We start from the raw sequence: 12,850 nt of genomic DNA on the forward strand, positions 1-12,850 counted from the left end.
TGACACGTTGTGTTTACAACTGTTGCATCGAAATTCCGGCAACAGTAGAACCACTGAAACGCGTGACAGCGCACGGCGCTTGAAAACCAGTCAATGTGTACGGGTGTAAACAATGAACAAAGGGGTACTTACCCTAATTGTTTCTTCCACACTGTAACTGGGGGTTTTCTGGGGGTGACCCCCCGAGGATTGGCTTTGTTTACAATGAGCCATGGTGACGATTCTCCACTTGCGTTTTCATAACTCCGATCGCCAATCAGCACAAACAACAGGTACCTCACAAATGCAGATTTTCGCTATAAACACACGATACAAACACATACATCCAAATCTTGAATAGAAAAAGAGCAAACTGTAGACTCTAAATGCACATCTGGTGTTTTCGCCCCCTGTACAATGCTGGCGATGCTTCTCACAGTAGGGAAATCCCTCGATCGCTCTACATCCTAAATTCACAACATTCACGTTGGGCTCTTGCTAACCCACATGTAGTAGAGGCGTCTGAGTCATTGAGTGCGATCTCGCATAAATTATGAAAATTGATTTTCTCAACGAAGGCGTGTTTTGCATGATCAGTAAACCTAAACAATTCCGATTGTTCTCATTAGTGCTGTCATATTTGTGCGTGTTTTATTTACAAATGCTAAATTAAGAAATCTTCATATGTAGAGTTTATTCCATGTTTTGAGTAATCTTCATTAGTTTTGTAAAGTCATCTTTGAAACGCGGAAATCGTTAATTATCATGTGGATTTTTTCTTTACAAAAAATAAAATATAAGGGGTTTTTTTCTGTTACAAGCTGCTTCCCTTGTTTTCCATAATATCCGTCTGCAAATTATTGATGCTGATTATGGTACCGTAATCAACTGGTAATTAGACTACCCTGTGGCAAATTTCACACATCTGTGACATTTATTGCACGTCTATACGACTACACCTGTTTTTGTTGCAATACGTTTACGACATGAGCGAAAACCCAAAATAACACTGAATCCTACGTCACGGAATTTTGCGTTTATATTTGGCCACTGCACAGTTTGGCAAGTGTTTTCATCACGTCTTTCTTTTCCCGCAATATTTTGTGCGCGAAACACTTGCCTAAGCGTATGCTACCCTTTAGAACATGCTAATCATCCGCTTATTGAAAGTCGTAAATACATACGATCATGTGACAATGCTAGTGTAGACATGTTTTCCCTCGCGTCACACATAACGTTATTCACTCACATGTTCCGCATGGACATGTTTTCATTGTTTGACCTATGACCTACCTTGTCAGGCGATATGATTGGATAACTGTATAGCTGGCTGTCAATCAAAAGGGGGTGCCTTTCTCTGATTGGGTAATGAAAAGTAGGCGGGTTTACTGTTTCTAAAAACGCACTATCTCGCGCCAAATATTCGTAGTGGCTCGAATTGATTTCGCACAAAAATTATTTAACCAGGGAGGGTGACAAGACAAATCAAGCCCCTCCATCTAAGGATATTTCACCAGCAGAAGCAGGGACAGGAAATAATTTGGAAGGGATCTACACTCAGGGATTATCTTATTCCACGGCTGTCCACAAATGCATATGACTGTTTAGTTCGAGGTCGTGTACAGGCAAGTGAGATATTTCACTGCAAAAACAAAGGTGTGTTGGTGATTCATTTTTAGATTTTCTTGCTATTGTTCATAATTACTAAAAAATAACAAAGATGTGTTATTAATGCCATCGAACCACCCTGTCCTTTCAATCGTTTAGGCCGAGTAATCATTATATTTAGATGTTGCTGATGTCACAACTGTCAACGGTAACAAAACCATTTTTTAGATCATAAAGAGGGGCGTACTTATTAATATTAATAATTATCACTCGATATGTCTAATGTGGAATGATACCTATTTGTAATAAGTTAATTATTATGATTAAATAATTTGACACTTGTACAAAAATAGCCACAATGTATATTGCACCGGTTGGCTCGCGACCGGTATTGACATGTTCAAACATCGTATGACCTAATTCTAGTAAATTCAGGACTGTTCTATCAATTTATTATCCTTTTAATGCATATCCAATATATTTCAGTCGAAATAATTACATATCACAATCATTTTTAACTATTTTCGAATAATTTTTACTCCAAATTGTAAGCTGGCACACCCCCGCCATTTTACGTATACACGTTCCGGGCCGATGGGGCCCCGTGTGGGTTACTATCACGCGCCAATTTCGAACGTGCAGAAATCGTACAGACGAGCCAAAATAACGCGCAGTCTGAGCGCTCAAACCGGTGTCGTATGGGGTTTAACTCGGTAAGTTAGATTAAATTATTTTATTTAGGTGGATACTGAGTGTCTGGATATGTCTAATCTCCATGTAAACTTTGGGAAGTCTGAAACGGTTGTCGATTTCAGGATTTATTTACAGTTAGGCAAGGACGCCGGTAACTGGGGCAATGTTTTGATCTCCGATTTCTCTTGGTCCCACCTTTCTTTGTCAATTAGATGTTATGACGGTTTGCCAAATCAATTTTTTTGCCTCCAGATGTTTAATATCTCTCATTAGTATCTGTTGCGTTAGCTTGAAATAGGTGGTAAAATTATTTCGAATAATTTTACCCTTGAATTTTAGCGGGAGAATGGGCGCGCCAGTTCAGTTGTCAACATCAGCTTGATCACTTCACCACCTGTTGACAACCTGCTTTGTTCAAACTTTCTTTTATAAATTTTCAAGTCACAGTCCGATCAATATGTAGTCTACATAGCAAATGACTGGCAGTGATTGCATCATTAGATTTATGACCTCAGTACTGGTGTAGAAGACCCTCATAATTAATCACTGATTTCACTGTCTGTTGCACTCACCATGGCATATATTTTTTTCACATTTAAGATGTTAGATCAGTGTGAAATTTTTTGATGATTTATATTATCTGAAAACAATGAATCCTTGGGACATAATTTTAATGATATATTATGTAGACAATGATTTTGTTGTTGTTAAAGAATGAATCCGGACAATTGCATGGATTATGATTAAACTAACATGGTAATTTCATTTTCAATATCTGTACAACATGGTTGTTGTAAAAGCTATAGGAAATAGTTTCATAACATTGCTGTTTTTAAACTCCATCAAAATTTAGCATGAAAATCAAAGGGTCAATTTGGCTCTGCTGGACGTATGTCTGTCTATTCATTTACTTAGGGAAACATCTCAAACCAAATTATTTTGAGGACTAAATCCTTAAAGCTCATGTTGATCTCATTAATAGTCCAATGAGCTCTTTCTAAAGGCAGGGGCGGTGGGGTAGCCTAGTGGTTAAAGCGTTGGCTCGTCACGCAGAGGACCCGGGTTCGAATCCCCACATGGGTACAATGTGTGAAGCCCATTTCTGGTGTCCCCCGCCGTGATGTTGCTGGAATATTGCTAAAAGCGGCGTAAAACCAAACTCAGTCAGTCAGTCTAAAGGCACAGACTTCATTACTGTACCTGAACACTTCCATTGATTTTACAGAAACATGCCATGTGATATGAATGTTTAGCAAAAATGATACAAGTGAGAAATTATTTGTATGAAGACAATGAAATCCAGCATTGTGTATTTCTGTTTCAGAAATGGCAGGATTAACAAAACAGTTGCTGTCCGCAAAACTAAGGGCATCAATAACAGAAGATGAAAGTGATGAAGATATGGCTTTATCCGACATGATGCCTTTCAGTCAGAAATCACACAACAGTGATATCAAGTATTGTGATCACAATAAGGGCAGAGCATCCATCATTAACAAAGAAAATGAAAACAGTCCAAAGAGAGTAGCTTCCCCAAGATCAAAACTTCGCATTCCACTAGAAGATACTGACTTTACTGTGGACAATGCCATGGAAAATATTGACACAGATCAAAACAATAACAGTCAGCCTGTCACACCTACCAAGCCCAAAGAAGAGGCTGAGGCTCCTTTGACCCCAACAGCAAATCTAAAGATGCTCTTTAGTGCTGTTAGTCCTGAGATTAGAAAAATGCAGAGTAAATTAAAAGAAGAGGCAAATGCTCAACATATAGCAGAGGAATCAAATCAAGATGTAAATGACTTTGACAATGAAATATTATGTTCATCTCAAGAAAGTGACTCCGGCAAACCCTCAACTGGGTCAAGAAAAGAAAAATCTCTTGGACTCCTGTGTCAAAAGTAAGACGTCATGCAATGTATCTTATTGATAAATGTATGAACACATCTTCATGTGACATTCTTGTTTCAAAGTGTTTATATTGACTCCATATTATACAAGGAAGCCTTTTTCCTGTGGATTCAAATTATTTGTGGTTGGAATGTTGTGATGAATTATCCACATTGAAAAATGTTTAAAAGTTGTTAAAATTGTTAAAAAATATTTGATGTGGATCAACCAGACTTAAGTAATGCCTCACTGAGGTTCAGACTTGACATCTTGGCAAATACTAAATCAGGTTAGAGGGCGTCCAACTAGCTCATTGATCTAAGACTGACATTTTGAAATGAGATATTTAGCGAAAACTGCCAATTCTAGCTGCTTCTTCACCTGCCTTTTTACACTGATATTTAACCCTCAACAACATTGCAACAATGCCTTCTGAATTTTCAGGTTTCTACAGAAGTATCCAGAATACCCTGATGCTTCTCAGAACTTTGAAATCTGCCTGGATGAAGTTGCCAAAGAACTCAGTAAGTACTGTCTGCAGAGGTGAAAAAATAGATGACCAAAGACAATGCATTTTTATCCTTTTGATATTCCTTAGATTACAATCAAAACATGTTGCAGGGCTCCAGATAAAGGCCGTATCGGCGTATGTACGGCTAAAAGATATGCACGATACGATTGGAAATACTTTAGGAAACTTAGCAGATACGCACCACAGCAATAGTGTACGGTCTTAGAATCATTTACAGGAGTATTTATCTGAAAAAAAGTCTGTTTTTTTATTGTTTATTGACCTGTGTACACAAGACTAGCAATGTTGTGGTGCATATATGAAAGAACAATAGATTACTGATACGCCATTAAAGTCCATTCAGTACTCTAAATGTACTCTTAAGTGTTTCCAGTACGCCTATATTGAAACAATAATGAGTACTTACTCCTGATGTTGAAAAATTATCTGGAGCCCTGATGTTGAGTGTACAGAATGATGAATCATCATGATTCAATAACATAATACAAGGAAGGGGATTACCCTGACACAATCACATCACACGATGGAACATTTTTTTGGTAAGCTCTTACAGCGTGCATGGGGTGCTGGGGAATAGATCCCCTTCTTGTCATATTTTGATAAACATTTGTATAATGCCAAAATATCCTTGACTTTCCTTTTGAACTTTCAATCAATATCATATTAATGTCAACTGCACGTGTATTTCAGGCGTTGAGAGAAGGAGAATCTATGACATCGTCAATGTTCTGGAGAGTGTTGAAATTGTCAGCAGAGTGGCTAAGAATAGATATGCATGGCATGGAAAGACAAACCTTGTCACAACACTTGCAAAACTTAGGGTAAGTGTTCTGTTTTTATTGTGAAAAGGTTAAGGTTGTTGTTCAAATAATATATATCTTTACACATGTATGTTAACATAAGTTTCAGACAATGAGAGGTCTTATATTTTTAGCGTGATCAAGAGTGTAAAAGACTGCCATTATCACAATGATGTTGATTCTATTTTCATGTTTCTGTAGGCTCTGGCTGAGACTGAAGGTTTTGCAGAACAGATGGATAAACTGAAGGAACTTGAACTAAACCGAGAACTTCAAGATGGGGAGACTTGTACAGTAAAGCTGCCAGTTGAAATTGGCGACAAGGGTATGTTAGAGTTATTATCAGTTTAAATATCTATTGCTAACCATAAGTTTTATATGATTAAAAGATGTGATAAATATCAGTTGAATTACAAGGTTTGAACCAGATATCATCTATATATCATACAATGTGTGTTGAAATTTAAATAACTTAAAAATCTAAATAAAATTAATTAATCTTTTCAATCTACTTTATTTGGATGTGATCAGTGCAAAACTGATCGTTGATTTTTTCACTTCATTGGAACACCATGACAAACCAAAAGATTAGCTCAACAAGAATGTGGCTGGATCTATTCCTGCTGAATGTGTTAAATCTGTAGCGTCATATATCATGCTTGTTTCAGCAGTCCGGAAAGACAAGTCCCTTGGCATCATGAGTCAGAAGTTTCTCATGCTGTTCCTCGTCTCTAAACCAAAGACCGTCAACCTGGATCTCTCAGCTAAAATACTCATAGGTGATCCTCTCATTGACAGGACAGAGAGTGCCAAATTCAAAAGTAAGAAATCTGAGGTTGTTCATCAAAAGAGTGCTTTGGAATTTTGTGTTCATTCTGGAACTGTTGTTTTGGATTTGTTTCAGCTTTTAAGATTATTGTTGGTCATTAGCTATAAATAATCCTTCCTAGTAGTCTGTTAGGCCACAGTGAATTAATTATTAGATTCAGTGCTCTAGGTGAATGCTATATCAGTATATTATACAGATAAAAAATAATAATAGTTAAATGCAGATGGATTGCTAATACATATGCCAAAAAAACCTATATGCTCTCATGATTTATTGTTACCTTAGCTTGTCCACCAGTTTTCAAAAATGTTCCTCAAAATGTCATTACATCTCTGTTTATCATATATGGGCATAAACTTCTACGTAAACAGGAAATGTAGGAAATACATCATTTTGTATGAGCAGGAAAGGGATTTACACTAATCCTGCATTGCGGTTTGGTAGAAATATTGCACCTTTAATATCCAATTTTGGTAACATAAAAAAAAATTCATTACCAGCATTCTTTACTTCTGTCAAGTTTATTTATGAGTAAATTGTTTGTACAATGCATTTATTTATTCATTGTGTCTTGTTTCCAGCTAAGATCCGCCGTCTGTATGACATTGCCAATATCCTCACTAGTCTTGACCTTATTCGTAAGGTCCATGTCACAGAGATCAGAGGTCGTAAACCAGCATTCAAATACATCGGTCCTGATGTTGATAACGTCAATGATGTTGGCTGTAAGTATCTGTTTGTATTGTATTTAGAAATTTTAGTTACATGTATACTACAGACTCTTGTACTTTGTAATGAGTTCATCAATTTCTACAAATCTATGACCAATGTGTCCCAGTCTCATCAAAAACTGATTGTCAATTTGATATTTTCAGTTTGTTGCACTGATGGATGTCATCGTCCCAGCTCTCGCCACTCTATGCTTGACTGTGTTAAAAATGCCAATGGTAAGTACTCATGAATGTTTTATTCATTACAATACGTCTGAGTGTAGTTACGAATATGAATAAAGTTGTTTCAGTTGAGAATTCAGAAAAATAAATCTAATTGCTTTCATCCTTCATATAAGGTATCAGTTTTAACATTCATGCTGTGCAGTGCAAAAAATATTTCTGGATGGAAGGATTGAAATTATTTTGATAAACATGAAATCAATAATGCTTGCATTTTGATGTCTTGGGCAGAACATGTTTTCTTATGTTAATTACTTTCTGTTTTGCAGTTGCAAACCTTGTAAATATGTACAGACCCATTCATCCGTGTGTTCCTATACAGAATCCATCTGTGGTTGCAACATTAGCAGGTAAGAAACATGAAATATCTGTAACAGACAAGACACTTGCCTGATGGCCTGCAGATTGTCACATTTCACAGCAGTTTGTGAACTTGGGAGGGATGACTGTAGGGACCCTTGATCTCAAATATTCAACACTGGAAATACTGCAACTGAATTCTGACATTTACTAGGCATCCAATTTGTCTTTGTAATTTCTACACAAAAATTGTATTTATCTGTTTAATGTAGAATTACACTTCCTTTGATCATTTCATAAAGTGTCTTGGCATGTGTTTGTAAAGAAAGGAAAATATGTATCCACCAGTACCACGTGAAGTACTGCAGTTATAGCAGACTGCTGCACATGGTTTGATCCTTAAGTTAATTGTGTTACCTACTGGTGGATATTGCTAATGTCAGATAACTATTAGCCATTATGCTATTTATGAATGTGAGAACTTGATGCAGTCAGCAAATATACCTTAGTGAATGTTATTACATAGATTTTGATTTGTATTACTTAAACCATACTACTCTCATTTCATTCAGTATTTAAACAAAGATTACAACATTGTGTCAAACAAAAGATTAAGGGATCATCATGTTTTGTACATTATAAACAAATTAAGCCCTATTTTTCTGCAGAATAGTATGTGGCAAATATCAAGGTGAAAGAAACCAAAATGTATTTACATTTATGTAAATGGCATAGATACTGTCAAGGTGTAATATTTAAAGTAAAGAAACTGAAATTGTAATCAAATATGTAAGATGTGTGATTGTAATGAAACTTGTGTTCATCAAATGGGAATCTTCATATCAATATGTACTGTTTAGGACATATTTCAGAAAGCTGTTCTTCTACTCTTAAATATGCATCATGTGTGTTGCTTTTCTCTCCCCAGAAGCTAAAACTAAAGTCAGCAAATTGAAGCAAGAGGCTGACAATGCTCCCCGTCGCTTTTCTCGCCATGCATCTTTCGAACAAATCTGCCAAGTTGCTGAGAAGGAAAGATCCAAATTATATGGATGTTCTTCTGAACCCTCTAGTCCTGTGAAAAAACTCAACTTTGATGGTAGGTAGTTGAGTTTGATTTATGAGGCTGAGAAATAGTTCTGTCAATGATTTCAAACATAGGTATGTTACGTGTAAAGCATGCTTCCTTATCAATAGGATTTTTGTGCAGAAATACATATCCTGCAAGAGCATCACAGAACCAATTTTTTACTCAAGCAGTCTGAATATTTTTTTTGGTCAAGGGGAGATAATACACGTGAAAGACCATTATATTTGGATTATTACACTTTCTGTGACTAGTCATATAGTGGTGTTTTTTTGGTGTTAAATCATGAGAAGGCTATTCATTATTCATTTGTTTATGCACCTGCTTTTAGAAAATACCCCCAGAAATTACTTTTATTTCTCTTCTATTTCTTAAGTTCCCTCGAGTAAAAATATTTGGTGATGCAGCACATGAGTTTCTCAGTATGATAATGGACTTTTGTTGCCTGTTTTCAGAAACATTGGAAGATCCATTTCCTAAACCTGAGTTGAAAAAGAGTCAGAGCATGCCAATAACAGTGAAGAAACCATTGCTTATCATGAAAGATGGACAGCTGACCATTGTCCAAGATTCTTCAGAAAAGAATAAATCCAGTCCAGGAACTACCCTTACACCGCAAACAATAAGCCTAGCCAAAAGTTCTGGCAAGGCAAATGCTTTTATATTCAGGACAAAGCCTTTGAATCCATCCGAGAATATGAAACAGCCAACGATGATTCCACTGACAAGGGATCAGATTGATGCTGTGTTACGCTCTCTCAAAGTTCCAGTGGCTGTTGAGAAGGATACTTCTAGTCTTAAAGATGCTTCAACTCAGTCTTCTCCTAATACACCATCTACAGATAAATCTGCACAGATGACAATCTTAGAGCAAAGGTCATCGTCTCCAGATTGCACCCTTGCAGCTATGAATGAAACTACCCCCCAAGCTCAGGCTCAACCTGATCGCCGAGGTGTCAAGCGGACATATGTGGCTGTAAGGAATGTTAATACTGTTGATAAAAGAATCCGTTTAGCCATTCCGACACCGCCATCAACAGAGGAAGAGTCAGGAGCCAGTTCATCAGATAGCTTCTCTCATACTCCTGATGGAGAAGTGGATGCCATTAATCAAAGATGTGCCAAACGCAAGGTTGCAGCAGATAGGAGGGCACTTCATCTTGCTCCTGAATTCCGTAACTCACCTCCCATGTGCAATGTTCAGAGGAAACCAACTCCAGATACATTTAAATGCATCACAGCATCAGAACTGGAACTGGCAGCTCCTTTAGCTGATGATGAAGATTCTCCATGTGGAAAGCTATCCCCAAGAGAGAACAGTAAATGTCACATACCTGCTCAGACTGTTTTACCTACAATGCAACGTGTAACAATCCAACTTCCCAATCAGCAACCAATGTCTGTGTTTCATGTCCCAGTGAACTGTCAGGACAAGATGCCAAGAGTCTCCCCCAAATCCTTGCCACAATCCCCACCTCTTCAAGGCTTTGCTCCAACCCAACCATTGCAGATTGTTGGAGGAATACCAGTAACACCCAATGGTCAGCCAATGGGTTTCATGGTACCAGTGACCTTCAGCCCACCCTTGACCCCATCGAGTCCCACAATGTTCACCATGCCCACCCCACAAGCTCAACAAAATATGACCTTTACCTCTGTACATGTTATGCAACCTCAGGTCAAGGCCACATCAGCTTCCATTCCATCACCAGCAATATCCTCACCATTACAAACATTCTCATCAATTCAATCACCACAAGTTCGTATGATCATACCCCCCGAACAACCAATAACCACCTCAGCAGGAACTGCTTTAATCCACAAAGACGGATCTATATTTGCCCCATTTACCCAGGACACTAAAACTGCAGTACGAAAGTTGTCTCTGTCTGATTTGTGTTAAAAATTGTCAGTGGAATTATGAATGAAATTGTACAAACTTTAAATATTTCCTTCTTGGAAATTGTATTGATGGAATAGTATTTATCCCCATAGTATTTTAGACAGTGAAAGTGCAAGCTGTAGTTTTAGTTTTGGCATGGAAGATGCTTTGATATTAATCTGGTGCAGATATAGATGCATTTATTTTTAGATGAAATGTAGTTTAGTAAATTATTCCAGTTATTTAATCAAATGCTGATCGTTTAGTCGCTAGATTGTACTGTGATAAATCAGTGGGCACATACATTGTTCAAACTTGGGTGCACAGCAAGAAATGTCCGTGTGTTAACAATTGTATTACAGTATTTCTATTTTTCCAACATTACAAATCAGTGTTTTACATATCATTCTGCATTGTTGAGTTGACACAGCTTACTTTTATCAGTTTCTAAATATTGAAGTTTCTTTTAATCCAAACAACAGTATTCCAAAGATGTATATTTTTTTATTTAATTTCATACTTTAGTTTTGTTTTGGGGTTGTTGTTTGTTTGTTTGTTTTTGGGGGGGTCTTTTTTTTTATCAATTAATCATAAGTTTATTTTAGTTTCCATTCCTTAGACATCTCATTACTTTAGTTAAGTCCATTTGACATTGATCATTTAAATGTGTTCATTGCATTGTTAATCCATACACCCAGTTTTGTTAACAGAATGAATGATGTGAAATGCTTGTTGTTTGGGAAACCAGTACATGTGTGTTTACAGTTGTTTTGTTGCCATGGTTACTGTTACTTTGATCTCATGTACATTACCAAGCCATTCCGCTGTTAGTATACAAGCTGAGAATCTGCTTCCAAGTGTGCAAACAAGGTAGATGGCAAGAAAAGCGTTATATATTTGCAATGTCTAATGAATTCAACATTCTTTTCTAAATTATAGACATTAAACATAACCTGCAATGTGGTTTTAGTTATAGAAACATTTTGAATGAACTGACAAGGGCAACTGCATAATTTGTGTAGGGTTTTTTAAATAGCTGTGGATTGTTTTTTCACTATCAGGTATGAGTGGCAATATTTGAATTTGTTTTACATAATCATTTAGTTATTCAGGATTTGTTCAGCATTGATAGGTGATATCAACCTGAAACCACCAAATGGCAGCACATTGTAGATAATCAACTCAGCTTTAATAAAAAATTATCAGCGAGTGAAAATAGTGCAGCATATCAGAATTGTCGTCCTCTCAACAAGGCCTCAAACTTCATGCATTAGTGCGAAGTGGTAATTAGGGAAGTGTTGTGGTTTTGATGACAAATAACACTGGTCTATCAAAAGATATAAGTTATCTCTCTTACAAAACTGTAGACTTAAAAAATTAACTATTTATTATTTTATTTATGTATTTATATGTTAAGATTAATATTTTTCAGGCTGGCACAAAGAAAATTTGGGTAATTTAATTTGAACCACAAACTTTTTTCTTCTTTATCTTTGTACATTATTCCAGGCCTTGTGCCTGGCCCCAAGCAAGTCAGTGTTACATTATGCTAGTCGTGCCAGATTATAATATATTAATGAAATATTTTCATGTCTATTTCATATTTATGTTCATTACAGTGCCTTTTGCTGAGGCAAATGTGGCTCGCTCAATGTGTCAATTTCATGCACAACAATACTCTTCATTGTGACATTGTCATAATAGTACATAGTGTACTGTTGTTACCAATTGTTAAATTTTATTTTTCTCCGTTGTGTGCCACATTGAACTTGGTTGTCACGAGAGTTTGTTGTGTATAGAGTCAATTGTATATATTCTGCAAGACAGATTGTATAATAAAATACAAGTAATCAAATATGAAAATGTGCTTTTGTTGTTTATACAACAGGATGGGATACACATGAAAAAAACTGGGCCTCCTTTCACGAAGCACTAAGGTGATCATAAGTCACTAAGGTAACCTTAGTACAATGTGAAAGAATGGGGAGTTAAGGTTAACCTTAGTAAAGGTTGCTTTGTGAAAGGAACTCTTGGAGCTTACATTATTCCTGGTGGCTGGTCACCATGACCCCCTATATGTTGTAACACTGACTCCATGCCTGGAACAATAGTTGACACCAATTCTTTGTTAATAATCATGTCAGTGTACATTTTCTAATGTCAGTTTGTTTTATTGTCTTAATCAATATTAAATTGATACCTGCATTTAAACTAATCCAGAGGATTAAATACATTTATGTATTAGAAATTGGGGGTTTATTAGTTCGACTACTGCTTCAGGCAATAGTTGTGTTTGA

At 36.5% G+C, this 12,850-nt stretch overlaps 1 protein-coding gene across 3 annotated transcripts; it reads left to right on the forward strand.

Annotated features, from left to right (window-relative positions):
- Positions 1-1,376: 1,376 nt before the first annotated feature.
- LOC124286642 (transcription factor E2F8-like) lies at positions 1,377-12,416 on the forward strand. 3 transcript variants are annotated; one of them, XM_046723039.1, is made up of 11 exons: positions 1,377-1,635; positions 3,605-4,181; positions 4,615-4,694; positions 5,393-5,523; positions 5,704-5,827; positions 6,171-6,323; positions 6,913-7,056; positions 7,207-7,278; positions 7,554-7,634; positions 8,513-8,683; positions 9,127-12,416. In XM_046723039.1, exons 2-11 carry the CDS (start codon positions 3,607-3,609, stop codon positions 10,572-10,574), a joined length of 2,979 nt encoding a protein of 992 aa, XP_046578995.1. In that variant the 5' UTR covers positions 1,377-1,635; positions 3,605-3,606; the 3' UTR covers positions 10,575-12,416. The 3 variants fall into 3 exon arrangements, with proteins under 3 accessions (XP_046578995.1, XP_046578997.1, XP_046578996.1); XM_046723041.1 differs by having other exon boundaries at positions 6,174-6,323; XM_046723040.1 differs by lacking the exon at positions 1,377-1,635 and adding an exon at positions 2,227-2,300.
- The last annotated feature ends 434 nt before the right edge of the window (positions 12,417-12,850 follow it).

Source organism: Haliotis rubra, unplaced genomic scaffold (assembly GCF_003918875.1).
Source record: "Haliotis rubra isolate DU_JTF1 unplaced genomic scaffold, ASM391887v1 Scf389, whole genome shotgun sequence".
NCBI lineage: Eukaryota > Metazoa > Mollusca > Gastropoda > Lepetellida > Haliotidae > Haliotis > Haliotis rubra.